The following is a 23,778-nucleotide window of genomic DNA, read 5'->3' as shown; positions in this document are numbered from 1 at the left end:
GCTAAGGTACTTGGGGGGGGTTAGGATGTTGCTATGTGGTTGCTGAGGTACTCGGGTGGTTGCTATGGTACTCAGGGTGGTTTGCAAAGCTCTTTCTACATGGTTGCTAGGGTACTCAGGTGGTTGCTATGCAGTTTCTATGGTACTTGAGGTGGTTGCTTGGGTGTTCCTATGTGGTTGCAATGGTAATCAGGTAGTTGCTATGCAGTTTCTAGGGTACTCAGGGTTATTGCTAGGGTAATCTGGGTGGTTGCTATGGTAATCAGGTAGTTGCTATGCAGTTTCTAGGGTACTCAGGGTGGTTGCTAGGGTACTTGGATTGGTTGCTAACGTGTTTGCTATGCAGTTGCTAAGGTACTTGGGGTGGTTGCTATGTGGTTGATAGGGTTTCGTTAGGGTGCTCAGGGTGGTAGCTATATGTTTGGATGCTATGTGGTTGCTATGGTGATCTAGGTGGTTGCTATGCCGTTTTTAGGGTGTTCTGTGTTGTTGTTAGGGTTTTCTGGGTGGTTGCTACACGGTTGCTAGGATGTTCTGGGTAGTTGCTACGGTTACTAGTGTGTTCTGGGTGGTTGCTAGATAAATGATAGTCAGAACAAACAGATAGCCAATCAGAATCCATCTTGTTTTATAGAGCGCAAGCATTTAAAGGGACAGTTCGCCCTAAAAAAAATGAAGTCATCATTTACTCACCCTGGTGTTGTTGTGATGCCGTACAGCCCCTTCTTTCTTTTTTGGAGCACAAAAGGAGAAGTTTAAAAAAAAAAAGTCCATATAATGTCAAAGTCAAGCTATTTAAAAAGACACAAAAGTATCACAGAATTATCTCATGCATTATGTGTCTTATATTCCAATTGCTCTTGCGGTTTATTATGGGGTTTGGTGAACAAACTCATGCTAAAATTGTAGACTAATCATTGTAAGTTTAATCGGTCCAGTCTGTAGCTTGCAAGTGACGCCACAGCCACCAGAACACCGTTTCCATGAAAGGCTGAACATGGTCTCAGCAATGCTTAGGTAGGTGGAGCGTGTCAAAGTAACATCCACATGGATGGAGGACCCAAGGTTTCCCAGCAGAACATTGGCCAAAGCATCACACTGCCTCCGCCAGCTCGCCTTCTTCCCATAGTGCATCCTGGGGCCATGTGTTCCTCAGGTAAGCCACACACACACACACGGCCATCCACGTGATGTAGAAGAACACGTGATTCCTCAGACCAGGCCACCTTCTTCCATCTGTGCTCCAGTTCTGATGCTCACGTGCCACTGGTGCTTTCGGCGGGGTCAGGGGTCAGAGGTCACCCTGACTGGTCCATACGCAACAAACTGAGCTGCTCTGTGTATTCTGACAGCTTTCTATCAGAACCAGCATTAACTTCTGGAGCAGTTTGAGCTCCAGTAGCTCGTCTGTTTGATCGGACCACACGGGCCAGCCTTCGCTCCCCACGTGCATCAATGAGCCTTGGCCGCCCATGACCCTGTGGCCGGTTCTCCACTGGTCCTTCCTTGGAGCACTTTTGATAGATACTGACCACTGCAGACCGGGAACAGCCCACAAGAGCTGCAGTTTTGGAGATGCTCTGACCCAGTCGTCTAGCCGTCACAATCTGGCCAAACTCGCTCAAATCCTTACGCTTGCCCATTTCTCCTGCTTCACACACATCAACTCTGAGGACAAAATGTTCACTTGCTGCCTAATATATCCCACCCACTAACAGGTGATGAAGAGATCATCAGTGTTATTCACTTTACCGGTCATAATGTTATGCCTACTCGGTTACAGTATACATATTCTTCCGGGTATACAGTGACTATGAGATGAATATTACACAGTGATTTGTATTTAAGTGTTGTTGTATATGCACGGGCGGCCCGCGCTCCTCCGTTCTGATGTAGTGTGATTTACTGATGGAAAGAAGACACAGTTTCCCAAAAAACAACGTGTTTTATTAGACCTCCAAAATCCCAGACGCAGCGCCAGCACTGCATCATAAACACAATTCAACACATTAACAGTCATCACAGACTTCTTTAAATACAGTAAAAAAATAGCATAGTAAAATCACAATCATACAGTGCACCTTTTCAAATCCTTTTTCATGGATAGTTAGTAGTCGGACACATTATGAGTTCTCGGTAAGTGCATTTTAAAGTAAAGTCAGTAGTTCTCACGGGCTTCGTCTCAAAACTAGTGTGCTGTGTTGCCAACATAATTTGGAGCATGTGCGCTTGAAGCGTGGCATCTTTCGCATGCCGTTTAGGACCCGTCAGGCAGTTACTCTTACAGAAAACAGGAACTGAACACCCAAATCCTGCCTCAACTTGTTTGCTTTAAAATGACATTGTGGTTCATTTACCAGAAGCTTTTATCTGAAGCCGCTTACAAGTGAGGAACAAGTTCTGTACACGGACGAGTTGGGCTGGTTAGACAGATGAAACGGTGATAACGAATTAGAGCCATTTTTTGCTCAGACGAACGTCCAGACCTCCAGATCCTGAATGGTGAAGTCGTGGTGGAGGCTGAGGGGCCGGTTGCAGAAAGTGTCGCAGGAATAACTGGCCCCGCGGTACAGGTCGGCGTCCAGCCACAGACCAAACGGACCCCTGTCACACAAACAACCACAATCGTTAAAAACTCTTCCATGAGTTGCCATCAGATGTGCAATATCGTGTCCTAGTTTTAGTCAGATATTGAAGTATAGGATAGAAATAGATGGAGGCAGATGATTCGCTGTGGCGACCCCTGAAGGGAACAGCCGAAAGAAGAAGAAGATTGAAGTATATAAAAAAAAATACACAAAGATAGTCAACGGTCTTTATATCAAAAGGGGGTTTAATCAAACTGCATTATTATACACACACACACACACACACACATACACACATAATATATATATATATATATATATATATATATATATATATATATATATATATATATATATACATTAATTATATTATTAATTTTCTCAACATTAAAACAAATCATACTAAAAATATTAATCATTTTCACAAGATTAAAATGTAAATCATGCAATCAAAATGTATTATAATGCTTATTAAATTATCCTTAAAATGTAAATAATATGGCCTATTTTTACAATATCTATCTATCTATCTATCTATCTATCTATCTATCTATCTATCTATCTATCTATCTATCTATCTATCTATCTATCTATCTATCTATCTATCTATCTATCTATCTATCTATCTATCTATCTATCTATCTATCTATCTATCTATCTATCTATCTATCTATCTATCTATCTATCCATCCATCCATCCATCCATCCATCCATCCATCCATCCATCCATCCATCCATCCATCCATCCATCCATCCATCCATCTATCTATCTATCTATCTATCTATCTATCTATCTATCTATCTATCTATCTATCTATCTATCTATCTATCTATCTATCTATCTATCTATCTATCTATCTGTCACATCTGTTCAGTGTCTGGCACTCTGTAGGACTTTTATGTTGACGGTATCTGTGTATTGTTCTGTGTCCTGTTTCCTGTGGAGTTTGTAGTTCTTGTAGTTTTTTATGTTGATTAGCTTTCCCAGGTATTTCCCATTTACCACTCCCCTTGTTGTCTTGTTAGCCTTGTTCCCTGGTGTGTATTTATACCTCTGTGATTCAGTTGTTCTCTGTCGATCATTGTTTGCTGTTATGCGGGTATTTCTCAGTTCTCGGTTCCCCGTGTTTTCTTTTCGTTTGCTCAGTGTTATTTTGTTCCTGATTTTTGAATGTTTTGGTTATTAAATTTCCCCTGCATTTGGATCCTGCTTCTCTGCCTGCCGTCTGTTTATTCCCCGTTCCATCCATCCATCCATCCATCCATCCATCTATCTATCTATCTATCTATCTATCTATCTATCTATCTATCTATCTATCTATCTATCTATCTATCTATCTATCTATCTATCTATCTATCTATCTATCTATCTATCTATCGTATAGATATATATTATTTTTATTAATTAATTTTCAGAATATTATCTGAAATATAATCAGATAATATTAACGGTATAACACAATCATACAGGCCTATTTTATTACATTTATTATTATATCATATAAATATTACATTAAAATGTAAAATTACACAATCCAATTGTAATTTTTACTAAATTATCATTGAAATGTAAGTAATACGGGCCTATTGTAATTAATCACAATTATTCATTTGACAATGAATCATAAGCACACGAATCCTGATGATCCGTTCATCAAAACACACCATTTATGTCTTCAATGAAATATGAGCCTGAACGTATAAATGATAAAAATGCATTTTTGCACCATAAAAGCACTATAAGTCAAACAGCGTGAAAGCCCTTTTCCCACAGGTTTCGTGTTTCATCATCACCATCAATCTCAGTTTTAAATGAAGCAGAAGCTCAGGCATGATCTAATGTTTCACAGAGGATAAAGGAGGAATCATTTGCATAACAGATCTTCTCCTCACTTCCACAATCAAAAAGCAGAAGCTCCAGATACTGTAGTAGTGTAAAATAAAACAACTTCCTCTTTAGTCTGCATCAATGGCCGTGAATACAGATGCATAATTCATCTAAACACACCTGTCAGCTATGAAGAAAAGGGGTTTCCCAATGCATGGAAATGCGTTTGACCATGGGGAATTGTTTGGATCATGGATAATTTCGAGATTTTTTTTAACGGTTTTTCAAAAGTTTCATCATTATGAGTAAAGACCACATGGTAACCTCCCCCAGTTCATCTTGAAGCCAATACGCAAGTGACTTAAAGGGACAGTTCACCCAAAAATGAAAATTCTGTCATCATTTACTCACCCTGTTGTTCCAAACCTGTATGAGTTTCTTTCCTCTGCTGAAGACAAAAGAAGATATTCGGAAGAATGTTTGTAACCAAGCAGAGAGAACAACTATTCACTACCAGAGTAGGAGAAAAAATACTATAGTAGTGAATGGTTGTTCTCTCTGCTTGGTTACAAACATTCTTCCGAATATCTTCTTTTGTCTTCAGCAGAGGAAAGAAACTCATACAGGTTTGGAACAACAGAATTTTCATTTTTGGGTGAGCCATCCCTTTAAACTGCAATTCCTCCAGAAGGGAGTAGAACCTTATTGAGCTTCATTTAAAAAAAAACTTTACAGCAGAATAAAACATGTTTAAAGTCTGGTACAAATTGTGGTTTTGGTCTATACGGCTAATTTTGACGACTGTGAGGGGGGTGATTTTTCATTTACATTATAACTCATTCATTTACATTATATAAAGCCTTAAAGTTCTGCATAATTAAGGCCGTGGCCACTTTGAGTGACAGGTGGATAACCGTTTGTCTGCTGTCTGTTAGTCATGATGTCACCTAAGCTCCGCCCACATCCGCCTCTTTGCACATTTTCTGCTGCAATTATAGCTCATCTTTACTTTACGACTTCAGAACGGCTCTTCAGAATCCTATGGGTGACGTCACGGACACTACCTCCATATTCTTTTGCAGTCTATGCAAAAGTAAGTAACCTGGTTGCCTTAAAATTTTGAGTTTATTGAAATTAAAAATTTAATTTGATACAATGAAGGAAATGTGTTTAATAAATAGAAACTCAAAATATTATTGTATCTGAACCACATAAAACATTTGATAAATCATGAAAATAGCACAATTTGGCATGTTTCACTGCGTCATCAGAAATAAAACACACAATTACCCAATATGCTTACAATATCTTTTAATAATCTTTGAATAAATGTTGTCGAATTTCAAAAAATGTTCATTGTATTAACTCAAAATTTTAATTTCAATAAACTCAAAATTTTAAGGCAACCTGGGTAACTTTTTTTCTGAATAATTTTTTAGTGTGGTAAAGACGAAACAAACGACACGTTCTCAAAACTGGCGGCTGCAGGTGGAAATGTAATAAAGCAATAAAAGACTGATAATAATGGCTTACCCTCCTCCTCCAATCTGGAGCGAGTCGAGAAATCCTCTCACAAAGTAGGAGTTTTCTCCACTCCAGCGGAAAATCTGCACAAGAACCAAAACAACAGGTCAAAACTGGCTCGTGTATGCGATCCGACGGGAGGTTTCGGGATGAGAGCGGAGCGACGGGTACCTGAAACTCCGGACTGAAGCTGTAGAGGAACGTCTCTCCCGTCCCGTAGCAGTAGCTGCTCACTCTGAACGGCTCGGAGGAAAACGCTCCAAACACCTGAGGATTTACACAAAAAGGTTGTTTTTAGCTTTGCAGTACAGATGGCTTTAAAGCAGCCGATACACAGCAGAATCAATGATGACTTTCACTGTTGTTAGTTGCACTCAGAGCTGGACAGTAACTAAGCTCATTTACTCGAGTACTGTACTTAAGCACACTTTTTGAGTATCTGTACTTTACTTAAATATATTTTTTCTGTAAACTTATGACTTTAACTTCACTACATCTGAAAGACAAATATCGTCCTTTTTACTCCACTACATTTCTATCAAGGTCCTCGAAGTGGAAAGTCGTTTCTGTCGCAGCTTTGAAAGTCAGTGATGATTTTTTTCTTCTTTTAAAGGTGTTTGGGTTTTTGCAGAAAGCCTTTCAGGAATCACTCTTGTAGAGTCTCGTGAAGTTCAATGATTTCACAGCATTTATTAAACACTGATTTATAGTTTAGAGCAAAATGGAAGAAGACGGATGTCCAAATGCTCATTTAGTGGAGTATTCACATAAACAAAGTTGATTCTGTCTTCAGTGAAGGTGAACAGTGTGAGAATATCAGATGTGTATCAGTGTATTGGATCCGTGCATTCGGCCTTAAAGTGACAGCAGCTTTGTAACTTTTCTACAAGTATTTAAATGAGTTTAAGTTAGTCGTCTGCTAGTGTGTCAGATGGAGCGTCACTGACTGGCTTAAACCATGATGGCATAATGTGCATTTATACAACAATAATAAAATAATGCGCTGACATAAAGAAGGAAATTTACTTTTCATACTTAAGTATTTTTTTGAAAACTAATACTTCTGTACTTTTACTTAAGTAAAAATCACCAATTTACTCCAGTAATGAAGTTGTACTTTGTGCACCTCTGGTTGCACTCAAATCATCCTTGATCACATTACTTAAAAAACTCATGTAACTAACTACATTAACTTAAATTTACTGAGTTGTTTCAACTAAAAATGAGTGTTGTCAGTGTTTGTTCGGTCAACTTAACATTGCGGAGTAAAATGAACAAACTGGGCAGTGGATCTGTACCCAGCAGTTCCCAGCATGCTTTGCAAGGGACTGCATTTGGAGAGAAAATTTAAGGATTAAAGTGTTATTTTATGTGTTTTTCAGCAAAGGGAAAGATGGTGTTAGTTTATGTTGGTGTTTAATGTTCAGTTATGTTTGACATTTAGAGGAGTTTCTGTAATTTTGGGGCTATGTTTAAGGCACTCATATACGCATATTTATTGGATGGAATTCCTGTCCTCAATAAAATTGTGAACAATGATTTATTTTTCTTTATTTTTCTTCTTCTTCTTTTTTAAATATGCTTGATATTTAAACAATTTCCACTAACAATTGTAGAGCAAATAGTTAATTTAATAAGGTAAATTTAACCGATAACCGTGTTCACCTTATATAATACATTTTTATAAAATGTTACATTATTAAGTAAACTGCACATATAAATATTATATAACAGTGACAAATTCAAATGGTTTGGATTTACTCAAAGAAATTGTCAACTTTACTTGATTTTTTTGTTGTTCATATAACTAAATTGTTATTTGTAAAAATTACTCAATTCAGTTGTGTGGAACCACTTGATGCTGCTTTTTAAAGTAAATTAAACAAGTCATTTTTTTGAGTGTACATCAGTTCGGTTCAATAACGGAGTAAAGTTCATCCATTATGAAACAAGCTCAATCCATCCAAGGTCAAGGGTTCGATTCCCAGTGAATGCATGAACGGATTATACTTTGAATTCAATGCAAGTTACCTAAGCGTTTGCCACATGCATCAATGCAATGAAGTTAAGATCTATTTCATGTAAATGGAGGTCATAATATAATTGCCTGAAAAAAAAAAGTGTCCTGGCTAATTATAATGGCAGTGATTATACATTATAAAGCATGGATTAGCCAGGACTAGGGTTGGCTACCGTTAACAGGTAAAACCAGGGGTGTTTACACCAATAACTGTAAAGAAACTGTCCTTTATAGAAGTGTTATTGACATTATTGTCTCTGTCTGTTTGTTTACTGTTCACCTGTATATATTAGACTACTAGCTACTTAATTAACTGAATTCATAAAAACAACCTTTTTATTTTTATTCAATTTCTATTAAAAAAAAAGATCTCCCACCAACTCTGTTTTGTGTATTTTCTGGTAATTAAATTAAGACATAAAACATGAATTTAATTCATCTTTTAATTTAATTAAGCTTTTTGATCAATCTTAATACTGTTTAAATTATATTGTGATTCATTCATTCATTCATTCGACTTTATTGTCCACCTTAGTGGAAATTTGTCTTCGACTTCTCCGAACTTACTTACTACTTTACTACTTTATTACGATTTATTACTTGAAATGTAATTTTGATAATTTATTATGATTACATTAGTGTTAGTATTAATATCACATTGAGAAGTGTCTAAATTCTACTGTACAACAGTGATATATTTGTCAAGTTAAACTGAACTTTTTTGACGGGTTGCCGTAAGTTTCTGTGTGTTTATGATATGTGTGTTAATGATATGATTGTTTATGATATGTGTGTTAATGATATGATTGTTTATGATATGTGTGTTAATGATATGATTGTTAATGATATGTGTGTTAATGATATGATTGTTTATGATATGTGTGTTAATGATATGATTGTTAATGATATGTGTGTTAATGATATGATTGTTTATGATATGTGTGTTTATGATATGATTGTTTATGATATGTGTGTTTAGGATATGTGTGCTTATGATATGACGGGAGTTTTTCTCAAATGAAACAGTAAAATGCTGATTAAGTGACTCTCGGAGCTGCCCCGGAAATTAAGTTCATGCATCCATGTCCAAATGAGATGGAAACACTCGCGAGTGATTGTGTGTGTGTGTGTGTGTGTGTGTGTGTGTGTGTGTGTGTGTATGGGGTAAATTAAACAGCTCATCTTGCCGTTACGACCTTTGAGTCTGTGTGTTTATGATATGACGGTAGTTTTTCTCAAATGAAATGGTAAAATCCTCATGAAGTGACTCTCAGAGCGGCTCTGGAGATAAAGTTCATGCATTTATGTCCAAATGTGATGGAAACAAGCGTGCGTGTGTGTGTGGTAAATTAAACTGTACTCATTAGAACTGAAGTTATTCGATCTGTGCCCTTAAAAGTACAGTTCGGTATCCTACTCTAGCCAGGAAATGTTCAGCAGTTTGACATGCGATCTGAATCATGAATCGATTCACTGACTCATAACGGTTCGAAGCTTTGTTCTGAAATCGGCCATCACTATATAAGTCGTTATTTCGTTTTTTTGCGCACTAACTCTATTCTGGCCTCTTCATAAATGATTGTCGAGCCGCTGTAGTGAGATGGGCTTTGTAACGACGTCTTTAGTGCCTTTATGGGTCTTGAGAGAGGAAATGACATTGGTGTCAATGAAGGCCTTTCTGAGCCATCGGATTTCAACACTAATATCTTCATCTGTGTGTGAAGATGAACAGAGGTCTGACGGCTGTCCAACCACAGGAGGAATTAATGACACAATTTACATTTTTTGGTGAACTAACTCTTTAATACCAAGCAATTATATTATGACTTCCATTTGCATAAAATAGATCTTAACTTCATTGCATTGATGCATGTGCCAAACGCTCAAATGCATTCAAAGTAGACATTTAATCAGTTAATGCATTCACTGGTAAATCATGGGGTAATTGTAATGTTTGGGTGAACTATCACATTAAAGGGATAGTTCACCCAAAAATGAGCCTGTGATGTTTATCTGCTGACCCCCAGTGCATCCAACATGTAGGTGTGTTTGTTTCTTCAGTCAAACACAAATGAAGATTTTTAACTCAACTATTGCTGTGTGTCGGTCATATAATGATGTCAATGGGTAACAATTCAATGAGAGCAAAAAAAACACGCTTAGACAACATGCACAAAGAGCCCTGTGGCTCATGACCACACACTGATATCTTGAGACATGAACTGATCAGTTTGTGTGAGAAATCGAGCCGTATTTATATATTTGTTTACGATTATGCGCTTCACTTCCGGTAAGGTCATATATCCAGATCATGTATTATTGACCTTACCAGAAGTGAAGCGTGTTCTGTTGTATATAGGGTTGTATTTGAGGTAAAAAATGATATAAATACGACTCGATTTCTCACACAAACTGATCAGTTCGTGTCTCAAGATATCAGTGTGTGGTCATGAGCCACAGGGCTCTTTGTGCATGTTGTCTAAGCATGTTTTTTTTTTGCTCTCATTGAATTGTTACCCATTCACATGCATTTTATGACCGACACACAGCAACGGGTGAGTTAAAAATCTTAATTTATGTTCTAGTGAAGAAAAAAAACACACCTACATGTTGGATGCACTGGGGGTCAGCAGATAACAGGCTCATGTTTGGGTGAACTATCCCTTTAACTCTTTAACTTTACACATATGCAGCTGTGAATTCACCTGGTTGTCCGTGTCCTTGATGACCATAAGCACCGGTCTGTCTAACTCTCCCATCTTCCGGTAAAGTGTCCTCAGGCTTGTGCCGTGCTCAGCCGTGCTGTAAACCAGCCTCCACGGATAACCTCGAGTCCGAGCCGGAATGTGGTTCATCAGCTGTGGAGATCCACATTTACATTAATGCTTGCTAGGCCTGCTAGAAAGTATATACATGACAATGTCATTACCCTCCCAGTACAGGGTCCATCGGAGTTTAAGAGGATAAAAGTCAACGCAGAATGACGAGTTAAAACCGTTTTACAAAGGAAAATGTTTATTTACTATCTATTAAAAAAAACATTTTTTATCTCGGATAATATATTTTTTACCCTTAATTTCCATGATCTAAAGAATTAAAAGTTTGTCATTTGAAAGAGTGTAGGTCTACTTGCATTCATTTGCTGTTTATTATATGAGGATTATATATTCAGTGGCATAAAATAGTCTTAAAATGACAATAATACCGCTTATCGCAATTATTTATGGGACGATATATCGTGAAACAAAAAGTAGTTATCGTGACAGGCCTAGTGCTCGCATCTAATGCTGCTCTCGTAAATACCTTTCTCTACACTGCAAAAAATGCTTTTCTTACTTAGTATTTTTGTCTTATTTTTAGTCTAAACATCTAAAAAATCTTACATTAAGAAACATTTACTAGACAAGTAAAAATTATTGTCTTGTTTTGAGGGAAAATAACTCAAAATGAAGAGAGTTTTTGCTTAAAATAAGATAAATAATCTGCCAATGGGGTAAGAAAAATAATGTTGTTTTCTGTTTGAATGAAGATTATTTTTCTCACCCCATTGGCAGATTATTGTGCTTATTTTAAGCAAAAACTCTCTTCATTTTGAGTTATTTTTTTCCCAAAGCAAGACAATAATTTTTGCTTGTCTAGTAAATACTTCTTGCTTTAACAATTTTAAGATGTTTAGACTAGAAACAAGACAAAAATACTAAATAAGAAAAGCATTTTTTGCAGTTATGCTAATTCTCAACTCCTGTCCCTGATTGGGCTTTTCTAAATTGCATCTACACTGCAAAAAATGCTTTTCTTACTTAGTATTTTTGTCTTGTTTCTAGTCTAAATTTCTAAAAAAATCTTACATTAAGGAACATTTACCATGATTGTCTTGTTTTGGGAACAAATAACTCAAAATGAAGAGAGTTTTTGCTTAAGATAAGATAAATAATCTGCCAATGGGGTGAGAAAAATAATCTTGTTTTCTGTTTGAATGAAGATTATTTTTCTCACCCCATTGGCAAATTATTTATCGTATTTTAAGCAAAAACTCTCTTCATTTTGAGTTATTTTTTCCCAAAGCAAGGCAATTACTTTTGCTTGTCTAGTAAATACTTCTTGTTTTAAGAATTTTTAGAGATTTGGATTAGAAACAAGACAAAAATACTAAGTAAGAAAAGCATTTTTTTGCAGTGTAGGTAAAAAATTGCACACGGATGTGAATGCAAAATTTGAATGTGATAAGCTCGTAATCACGACTTCAGAAATGGGAATTATAAAACGTTCGCCAGCTGTGGAGATCCACATTTACATCAGTGCTAGCATCTAAAGCACGTGCGTGATTGGATCAGAAAAGCGCACTTACTTGTTCAAGATGGTGTTCGTTCATGATCTGACCGTGGTCTATTAAAACCGGCAGCAGCTCCGCAGACTCCGAATCTGAGGAGCTGTAAACACTCGGACGCCGCTTCTGCTGATTTACAGTCACGATCTGGAGGAAAACAAACAGATGTGAAGCATTAGTGACTGAATGTGAGTTACAGTGAGGTGCTCTACTCGTCCCCAAAGCTCACCTCCACAAACGGCTCCTCTGACCCATTGGCAAAGTAAAGGATCTTAATGCTCTCTTGCACTGGCCTCATGTTCAGTGATTTCTTCTGAGTGTGTTCTGTGAGCAGCTGTGAGCGGTTCGTTTATACCACATTTCTCCACCCACCCATCTCACATTTCATGCTTAGTTTCGTTTTAGATAAAACCTCACAGAAGAGGAAGAGGAAGCTTTGACAAATATGGTCAGAAAATAAAAGCATGCTTCTGCTCGCTTGAGAATCCAGGAAAGGTGCACCCACAGGAAAACCTGTCTGCAAAAAATGTAATTTTGTCTTGTTTCCAGTCTAAATATCTAACAATTCTTAAATCAAAAAGCATTTACTAGATCAGTAAAACGCATTAGATATTTTTCCTTGTTTTCTTAAAAATAAAATCAAAATGAAGTGAGTTTTTGCTTAAAACAGGTAAAATGATCTGCCAATGGGGTGAGAAATATAATCTTATTTCTGATTGAAATCTTGTTTCCGAACAGAAACAAGGTTATTTTTCTCACCCCATTGGGTGAAATTTTATATTTATTTATAAAATCATTTTTATTTATAAAAATAAAAGTTAATTTTTTTGTGTACTGTAAAAAAATATTTTAAAATAAGTTACCTGGTTGCCTTAAAATGTTGAGTTCATTGAAATTAAAAATTTTGAGTTAATACAATGAACATTTTTGAGAATCGACAACCTTTATTCAAATATTATTAAAAGATATTGTAAGCATATTGGGTAATTGTGTGTGTTTTATTTCTGATGACGCAGTGAAACATGCCAAATAATGCTATTTTTATGATTTATTAAAAAAATATGTGGTTCACATACAATAATATTTTGAGTTTCTGTTTATTAAACCAATTTCCTTCATTGTATCAACTCAATTTTTTTATTTCAATAAACTACATTTTTTAAGAGGTTACTTACTTTTTTTTAAAGTTAAACCAATAATATGTTTTACAATTTAATAATAATAACAATAATAATAAAATGTTTATAAAAATAAATAAAACCTCATTTAACACGACTGGTACAGGCCAAAAGTTTGGACACAACAAGCCTGCATTTATTTGATCAAAAATACAGATTTTTTTATTTATTTTTTATATTGTGATCTATTATTACAATTTAAAATAATTGGTTTTCAATGTATTCTACTTTAAATGCTGATTTATTTCTGTGATCAGAGCTGAATGTTCAGGATGGTTCCTCCAGTCTTCAGTGATCATGATCCTTCAGAAATCAAGCTTTCAATCAATCAATCAATCAGTCCAAACTCTTGGCCTGTACTTTATTTATATTAAATGTTTTGAGTATCTTCTAATCTTTATTTCTCAGGTTTAAAAGCTAGTTGGGTTATTTCTCTAGAAAGTGCAGTGTACTTTGACCATGTTAATACAGAACAAACTGGAATTGTGTGCAACATTCGCCACTTACCTTCCAGTTTTTGGCTGCCGAATTACTCAGCAGTGTGTCGATCACACTGAGGGCTTCTGGATGGACCTTGAGGAAATCCTGCTTGCTGCTGTGTTTACTGTAGATCGTCTCCGGAGTCCACTGGACAAAGAAGGTGTACAGATGGTCGACTCTAAGGAAGCCAAAGACAAAAGCTGAGGTCAAATCAGATGCATATTATACAAGCATTCACGGGAACTGTAACGGAGTACATTTACTATTAGTACAGTACTTTAGTAGCCTCAACATTTGAGCTCGGGTAGTTCGGTCTGGACTTGATCCATAGAGGAGTAATTATGCCTGAACAGAAACTGACCAATGAGATCATCAGGGCGGGCTTTAGCCGATGACGGACAGATGATCAACAGAAACTGACCAATGAGATCATCAGGGCGGGCTTTAGACGATGATGGACAGATGATCAACAGAAACTGACCAATGAGATCATCAGGGCGGGCTTTAGACGATGATGGACAGATGATCAACAGAAACTGACCAATGAGATCATCAGGGCGGGCTTTAGCCGATGACGGACAGATGATCAACAGAAACTGACCAATGAGATCATCAGGGCGGGCTTTAGACGATGATGGACAGATGATCAACAGTAACTGACCAATGAGATCATCAGGGCGGGCTTTAGCCGATGACGGACAGATGATCAACAGAAACTGACCAATGAGATCATCAGGGCGGGCTTTAGACGATGATGGACAGATGATCAACAGAAACTGACCAATGAGATCATCAGGGCGGGCTTTAGCCGATGATGGACAGATGATCAACAGTAACTGACCAATGAGATCATCAGGGCGGGCTTTAGCCGATGACGGACAGATGATCAACAGAAACTGACCAATGAGATCATCAGGGCGGGCTTTAGCCGATGACGGACAGATGATCAACAGTAACTGACCAATGAGATCATCAGGGCGGGCTTTAGCCGATGATGGACAGATGATCAACAGTAACTGACCAATGAGATCATCAGGGCGGGCTTTAGACGATGATGGACAGATGATCAACAGAAACTGACCAATGAGATCATCAGGGCGGGCTTTAGCCGATGATGGACAGATGATCAACAGTAACTGACCAATGAGATCATCAGGGCGGGCTTTAGCCGATGACGGACAGATGATCAACAGAAACTGACCAATGAGATCATCAGGGCGGGCTTTAGCCGATGACGGACAGATGATCAACAGTAACTGACCAATGAGATCATCAGGGCGGGCTTTAGACGATGATGGACAGATGATCAACAGAAACTGACCAATGAGATCATCAGGGCGGGCTTTAGACGATGATGGACAGATGATCAACAGAAACTGACCAATGAGATCATCAGGGCGGGCTTTAGACGATGATGGACAGATGATCAACAGAAACTGACCAATGAGATCATCAGGGCAGGCTTTATACGATGATGGACAGATGATCAACAGAAACTGACCAATGAGATCATCAGGGCGGGCTTTAGCCGATGACGGACAGATGATCAACAGTAACTGACCAATGAGATCATCAGGGCGGGCTTTAGCCGATGATGGACAGATGATCAACAGAAACTGACCAATGAGATCATCAGGGCGGGCTTTAGCCGATGACGGACAGATGATCAACAGTAACTGACCAATGAGATCATCAGGGCGGGCTTTAGCCGATGACGGACAGATGATCAACAGAAACTGACCAATGAGATCATCAGGGCGGGCTTTAGACGATGATGGACAGATGATCAACAGTAACTGACCAATGAGATCATCAGGGCGGGCTTTAGCCGATGACGGACAGATGATCAACAGAAACTGACCAATGAGATCATCAGGATGGGCTTTAGCCGATGACGGACAGATGATCAACAGTAACTGACCAATGAGATCATCAGGGCGGGCTTTAGCCGATGACGGACAGATGATCAACAGAAACTGACCAATGAGATCATCAGGGCGGACTTTAGCCGATGACGGACAGATGATCAACAGTAACTGACCAATGAGATCATCAGGGCGGGCTTTAGCCGATGACGGACAGATGATCAACAGTAACTGACCAATGAGATCATCAGGGCGGGCTTTAGCCGATGACGGACAGATGATCAACAGTAACTGACCAATGAGATCATCAGGGCGGGCTTTAGGCGATGACGGACAGATGATCAACAGTAACTGACCAATGAGATCATCAGGGCGGGCTTTAGCCGATGACGGACAGATGATCGACAGAAACTGACCAATGAGATCATCAGGGCGGGCTTTAGCCGATGACGGACAGATGATCAACAGAAACTGACCAATGAGATCATCAGGGCGGGCTTTAGACGATGACGGACAGATGATCAACAGAAACTGACCAATGAGATCATCAGGGCGGGCTTTAGCCGATGACGGACAGATGATCAACAGACACTGACCAATGAGATCATCAGGGCGGGCTTTAGCCGATGACGGACAGATGATCAACAGTACCCTAATCATCACGTCATCAAAGGGGCTTGAGTTGAATTTGTTCAAATCCTAAACGGAGAACTTGTTCGTATCTGCATCACCGTCACTATTTCTCTCTGAAATGATGATCGTGTTGGTAAGTGCTCTGTGTATCATTAAACTCTTTTTTAATCATTAAATTCATTGTTTTACAACACCGGCAAAGATCGTTTATACTGTACTTTTACTCAAGTAATGAAGCTGTGTACTCGGTCCGCCTCTGACTGTAACTCATTTGCATGTAAATGTGTGTTGGGCATACTGACCCACAGAAGCTCCATCGGTCTAACAGACTGTAATGCACTGACTATAAAAAGATGCAATTCCTGGAAGTTACAGTAATTGCTTGTGATGTCAACGGCAGACTCTGGTCTCGCAGGAGCATTCCTCAAGTCGTGCTGCTATTAGAGCACAGGCACATCTGGAAGCGATATTAAAACTGCTTTCCTTGGCACGTGCACACCAGGAATGAATCCAGACTGCCAGGAATGAATCCAGACTGCGTGAGATACAGTAACTGAGGACTTCACTGGAAACCCGTCTGAGAGAATAAGGGCTTTGGGCAGAGAGCCAACATAATGCATCCTGACGTGACCGTAAAGCGCTTTGGGTGAACAATAGCACGTTATAAAAACGTGAACGCTTCTTTCCTTCATTCATTCATTCATCCTAGGCTTTTCTTCATAGTGCCAAAGGAAGGATTTTAAAACAAGAAATGAAAGAAAGTGTTGCAGGGAATTTAAGAAGCTTGTGAAGTACAATTTTCTCTAAACTTAGTTTCATTTATGCAAACGTCGAGTTACACATATTGGGTCACTATGTTCGGTTATTTTTCAATTTCAATTTTATTTTCATTTTTCAAAAATGCTGGGTCATTTTAATATTGTTGGGTTATTTTCCAAAAACGTTGTATCATTTTAACATCTTTGTTTTTTTTTGTTGGTGTTTTTTTAAAAAGTAAAAACCAAAACTCAAGTGTGCAGTCAGGTGCGCTCAGACTCGATCGGGATTGGACATTACCTCCCGATCACGCTGTAAAAAATTATACGTACAATATTATATGTTCAATATTTTATGACAACATATGTTGTTACCAAGCGGCACCCTCCCGCGATCTCTCTTGAAGCCAATACGGAAGTAATGTAAACTGCAATTCCACGACTGGCCACTAGAGCGGCTCCAGAAGGAGCAGAATCTCATTGACCCCTATGTTAAAGCCTTAAAGTTATGCATAATTAAGGGCGTGGTTACAGGCGGATAGCCATTTATCCGCCGTCTATAGTCATTGTGTCATCTAAGCTCCGCCCACATCCCGCCTTTTTGCCCATCTTCTGTTATCCGAGAGTGACGTGCAATGACTCGCTCACAAGATGGCGACGCCCAGCTCGTCTCTACTTTACACTTCAGAACGGCTCTTCAGAATCCTATGGGTGACGTCACGGATACTACGTCTATATTTTTTAAAGTCTATGGTTTTTACATTGTTTTAACTGATCAAAATAAGTTAAGAAATGTTAAACTTTTTTTAATTAGTTATACAAGATGTAACTCATTTTTAAAGTCAGTTTAACATAATTTAAGTTGAAATAACTTAAACAGCCAAGTCGATTTTACTGCAAAAGTTCACAATTTGCCTTTTTTTTTTTGACAGTGCAGGACTTGGATATACACTGTAATAAAAAAAAATGTGTTGGTTTAACTTAAAGGGGTACTTCAGCGCTGGGAAGATGAATCTGTATTTAAACTGGGTCATTAATGTAGTAGAAATGTGAAATTATTTTTGAATTTGGTGCCTTCTAGACTGAGAAAAGACAGAAAATGTATTTTTGTCTCATGGGGATTAAAGACTACAATTCCCAGAATGCTTCGCTGCCCTGTGAGGCCATTCCCAAAGCCACCGCTACTGGATTACAGTGACTGAGTTCAGAAAGTACAATTAAATACTGAACGTGTGTGTTCAATATAACGATCGAGTTGCCGCGTGAGTCTCACAGCAGACTGGGATTAGGAGTCCGATTACATTTAACGTCATAAATGAGTTGATGAGCTCTCGTGATGAGAGCTGAGGTAATCTTGACAACATTCGCGGCATACATTCACAACGCGTTTTCAGTTCATGCCTTTGGAAGCTTAACTTTCATAGAAATTAATTTGAGAAGTTAAAACACTTACATTGCTTAGCATCCGTTTAAATGAGTGCCTGTAGCTGAGCTGTGCTGTAAGTGTGATCTCCATTCCCCATGCACGAGTTGAAAACATGCGGAAATGGCTCCCTCTGCTGGCTGTAGTCTTTAGCCTCTGGGCAAACATTCCTCTCGTGACGTAAATATCGTCAATTTGCGTCACGAGAGGAATTTTTCCAGAAGTAAAATGCATAAATCTCTCGTCTCAGGGGGATATAAGAGGGGGGAGCACGATCATTTAAATATACTCCAGGGTTTCTACTGATACAAAGCCATATGCTAATCGCTGAAGTAACCCATTAAAGTTGATACAATGAAGGAAATTTGTTTAATGAATAGAAACTCAAAATATTATTGTATCTAAACCACATAAAAAATTTGATAAATCATAAAAATAGCACTATTTGGCATGTTTCACTGCGTCATCAGAAATAAAATACACACAATTACCCAATATACTTACAAAATCTTTTAATAATATTTTAATAAAGGTTGTCGAATCTCAAAAAATGTTCATTGTATTAACTCAAACTTTTAATTTCAATTAACTCAAAATTTTAAGGCAACCAGGAAACTTTTTTTCTAAATAATTTTTTACAGTGTATGCGTATTCTCATTATTATTTCAATAATGGCAAGACATCAGTTTGTTGCAGAGACGCTATTGGTTAAATGCTGGCAAAGTAGAAAACGGAAGCAGCTTGAAGCGAAAAGCGCGAGTATGTCTGCGGTCTGGAGGTATTATAAAGTTGATGACAACAACATTGCAAATGCAATAGCAAACTGTGAGATATGTAAACTTGGGATTGCAAGAGGTGGAAAGGAAAAGGCCACATTTAACACAGCAAACTTGATACGACACCTCAAAAACAAACACAGCGAAGGCGTAGGACATCCCAGCCAAGATCGCACAAATGATGGCAACGAGTGACCTGCCATTCGCCTGTGTAGAGAACCCGGGATTTCTTCTGTTTATGGAAGTGCTCTATTTGTTATCAGAGTTGTTGAATGTAAAAATAAGGTGAAATAAATAAAAAATAAGGAACATTCTGGATCTGTTTTTCACACTTCCTTATTCTTTTTTAATGTTTTATAGAAGTATTGGATCGGGACTCGGTATCAGTACATCCTCAAAATCAAATGACTCAGACTCGAGGGCAAAAAAAACCTGATCGGGACATCCCTATAAAATAACCCACTGTTGGGTAGGTGCTGTACCAACCCACTATGTTGGGTCATTTTAACATTGTTTTTTTTCTTTTTTTTAGTACAAAACAAAACTCCACTGGCTTTTAACCCAATTAATTAGGTTAAAATAACCTAAAATAACCACAGTTGGTTGAAAGGTGCCAAGATGTGGGTTACTTCTTTTATCAGTCATTTAAACATCACTGGGTTATTTATTTATTTTTTGTGATAAAAGAATTTAATTGGGTTAAAAGCTAGTTGAGTTTTGGTTGAGTTCTCAAAACAGACACATTTTAAGTAATCCAAATTGTTTCATTGATTTAATTTTTTTTAACTTGTTTCTTCTAATTTAGACTAACTTAAATTTAACCGAAACTGGGCTGGGATTTATATTTCCCAGCATGCTTTGCCATGACACTCAAAAGAGAAAGTAATGGCAAAATTAAGTGTAATATATTTTTTTTGTGCAAGATTAATGTTAAGTGGGAGATTTAGTATGTTTAATGTTTTGTTTTTGTTATGCTAGTTTAGAAGAGTTTCTGTTCATTATGTTTTAATTTTTTTAAATGTATTATATTCATCAGCTATGTTAATGCTATTGTGTTACCAATTAGCAAGGTGGCATTTATTAAATTAGCTGCTTAATGCTAGTCAAGTTTCCACTACAAAAAATTTGCGATTACATTGTACTTTTGTGAATTAGCTACCCAAATATTTAAAGTTCAGAGCACTTAAAATGTATGATTACGAAATTTGACCCACAACTATTGCAAGTGGGTCATAATTAAAACCCCAGGTTTAAGCTGAATGTTTTTCGTTTACTCGTGTATCAACCAACACGCCTCTTAATATCAGGTGTAAACAGGGTCAAGTACATGTTATAAACCTTTGCATTGCAAAAAAGATTCAAAGTGGTTCAGATGATGAAAAAATTATTTGGGGAACCAAGAATGGCTCTTCTATGGTGTTAAAGTTTCTTCATGAATTAAGGACCTTTGGTAAAACCTTCAATGCGGGTGCACTAATATGCATTAATTCATGCTTAACTAATAATCACAAGTTAATGTATGACTCATGAAGAACTAACCCATTTATTAATGATTACTGCATCAGTAACTAATACAAATTCTACATGATTATTACACGGCTCTGTGAAATACTTGATTCTGATTGGTCAATCGCTCATTCCAGCGGTATGTTATTTCCAGATAACACACACCGCTCATACGGGTACTACGAGTTATCTTGACCGGTTCTACTTCTGTGCTTAACGCTGGCGCCATCTTGTGGCTTAAACAGCCGTGGGTTACAATGGAAGACTTCAAGGCGGGTTTCCTTTATAAAGTTTTAAATATGGATATTTTTCTGACACAAACGCATCGAGTCGAATCAGAAGGCTCTATTAACCCATCGGAGTCGTGTGGAGCACGTTATTTGACGGACAGCTGCATTTTTTATGGACTTCAGAAACAGCTCCAACTACTGCTGGGATTAACGTTAGCCTGGACTTTTTAAATATAACTCTGATTGTATTTGTCTGACAGAAGAATGTCATAAACACCTATAATGACTTGAGGGAGAGTAAATCATAGGCTTGGTTTCATTTTAGGGTGAACTAACCCTTTCAGCATTCATTCTCAACATTTAGCAGCAATAGATAAAGGCTTAAAGCAGGTTGGAACTGGTTTTCTTCATGGAAGCTTTGCGTAAGAGCTAATAAAATATTTAATCTCAAGACAATATTTTGTGTCTAATTTATTTGAGACTAGTAGCCGTGTAATAAGCGGGATAATGTCCACCCAGCCGGTTGTTATCGCAGAATAAACCCCTTCAGAGTGACGCTCCGCTTCGCCTCGGGGTCCTGATCACTCTGAAGGGGTTTATTCTGCGATAACAACCGGCTGGGTGGACATTATCCCTAACTTAATAGATTAAATAATCATTAAATAGTTATTTGTTAAATGGGTCATATTGTATTAATTATATAATATATATATATATATATATATATATATATATATATATATATATATATATATATATATATATATATATTAATAGTGTAAATTAATGTGTTAATTCATGCGTAAATCATTAATTTCCTTAACTTCCAGTTGTCTGCTTTAATTAATCATTAGCTTACGATTTACAAAGGTTTCATTATGTTTTGACTTCAGGCGCATCACTATTAACTAATTCAAAATGAATTCAAAACCAGAAAACCACAATGACATATTACTTAATAATTAGTTTATAGTCATGTGCCTCAACAAGTAAAGTCATAACATAATGAAACATTTGCAAATCATTAGGTAATGATTAATTAAAGCAGACAACTGGAAGTTAAGGAAATTAATGGCTTTGACCCACTGTGGTAATTAATCCATTCATTTACATTATTAGTTAATATAATTTGTTATTAGGGAATGTATACATTATGTCATAATTAATAGCAACACATATATTACTTAATCTATTAATCATGATGAATCTTCATTAGTTCAATCTTCAGAGTACACAACTTCATTTCTTGAGTAACAGTACTGCTGGTCAAACATTACTCCATTACAAGTGAAAGTTGTAAAAACAGATTTTTACTTTAGTAAAAGTACAGAAGTATTTTTTTTCAAAAGTACTTCAGTATCAAAAGTAAATTTCCTTCTTTATGTCACTGCATTATTGTATTATAGTTGTGTAAATGCACATTATGCCATCATGGTTTAAGCCAGTCAGTGACGCTCCATCTGACACACTAGCAGACGACTAACTTAAACTCATTTAAATACTTGTAGAAAAGTTACAAAGCTGCTGTCACTTTAAGGCCGAATGCACGGATCCAATACACTGATACACATCTGATATTCTCACACTGTTCACCTTCACTGAAGACAGAATCAACTTTGTTTATGTGAATACTCCACTAAATGAGCATTTGGACATCCGTCTTCCTCCATTTTGCTCTAAACTATAAATCAGTGTTTAATAAATGCTGTGAAATCATTGAACTTCACGAGACTCTACAAGAGTGATTCCTGAAAGGCTTTCTGCAAAAACCCAAACACCTTTTAAAGAAGAAAAAAATCATCCACTGACTTTCAAAGCTGCGACAGAAACGACTTTCGACATCGAGGACCTTGATAGAAATGTAGTGGAGTAAAAAGGACGATATTTCTCTTTCAAATGGAGTGAAGTTAAAGTCATACGTTTACAGAAAAATTATATTTAAGTAAAGTACAGATACTCAAAAAGTGTGCTTAAGTACAGCACTCAAGTAAATGTGCTTAGTTACTGTCCAGCTCTGGCAATGCAAAGGTTCAATAGATGCTAAAGTTCATCACGGTTCAAATTCAGCGACGAAAGTGTAATTTAAAAGTCTGAGATACTTACTCTCCCACGCTGTATGCCACACCCATGTTGATCAGAAGAGTGCAGACGGACGATGAAGGCTCATATCCACACACACTCTCCAGCTGAACTCTGCATTTATACCACAATCTCCGCTGAGATAAGCTGCTTTTGCAGGAAAACCCTCCCAGACGCACTTCAAGGCCAGTCATTGCTAGGCGTTTCACAACCGCTGTAAGAAGGCCAGGTCACACATTAACTCCAGATGAGTTCTCCGTGCTGACCTAAAGTGTGATAAAGTCCTGTCCAGAGAAACGTGAAGCATCAGCAGCTTCTCTTAAAGTCAACATGAAACCAGATTATCAGATGAGAAGACAACTTTTGACTAATACTAACAAACTGGACTTTCAACATGCTTGCAGTGAATAGCTACATGCTAATAGCAATTAGTTTAGGGTTAAAACATGATAAAAACAAGTCAAATGTTTTAGCACTATGCTAACAAAAAGGCTAACAGTGTACACCTAATTGTGTTAACATCTTGTTAAAAACACACTAGCAACATTGTAATAGTGTTACCATAA

The 23,778-nt window shown here is 37.4% G+C and overlaps 1 protein-coding gene across 2 annotated transcripts; it reads right to left on the bottom strand.

Annotated features, from left to right (window-relative positions):
- Positions 1–1,934: 1,934 nt before the first annotated feature.
- Positions 1,935–23,362, bottom strand: ncoa7a (nuclear receptor coactivator 7a). Of its 2 annotated transcripts, XM_067449490.1 has the most exons (7): positions 23,237–23,362; positions 13,973–14,123; positions 12,309–12,434; positions 10,666–10,818; positions 6,112–6,207; positions 5,950–6,023; positions 1,935–2,604 (listed from the first exon to the last, which is right to left on the bottom strand). In XM_067449490.1, exons 1-7 carry the CDS (start codon positions 23,260–23,262, stop codon positions 2,469–2,471), a joined length of 762 nt encoding a protein of 253 aa, XP_067305591.1. In that variant the 5' UTR covers positions 23,263–23,362; the 3' UTR covers positions 1,935–2,468. The 2 variants fall into 2 exon arrangements, with proteins under 2 accessions (XP_067305591.1, XP_067305592.1); XM_067449491.1 differs by lacking the exons at positions 13,973–14,123; positions 23,237–23,362 and adding an exon at positions 12,517–12,755.
- Positions 23,363–23,778: the final 416 nt, after the last annotated feature.

This window comes from Pseudorasbora parva, chromosome 7 (genome assembly GCF_024679245.1).
Source record: "Pseudorasbora parva isolate DD20220531a chromosome 7, ASM2467924v1, whole genome shotgun sequence".
NCBI classification, from domain to species: Eukaryota; Metazoa; Chordata; class Actinopteri; order Cypriniformes; family Gobionidae; genus Pseudorasbora; species Pseudorasbora parva.
The sequence above is the reverse complement of the archived record's forward strand: the minus strand, read 5'-3'. Positions and strand labels throughout refer to the sequence as shown.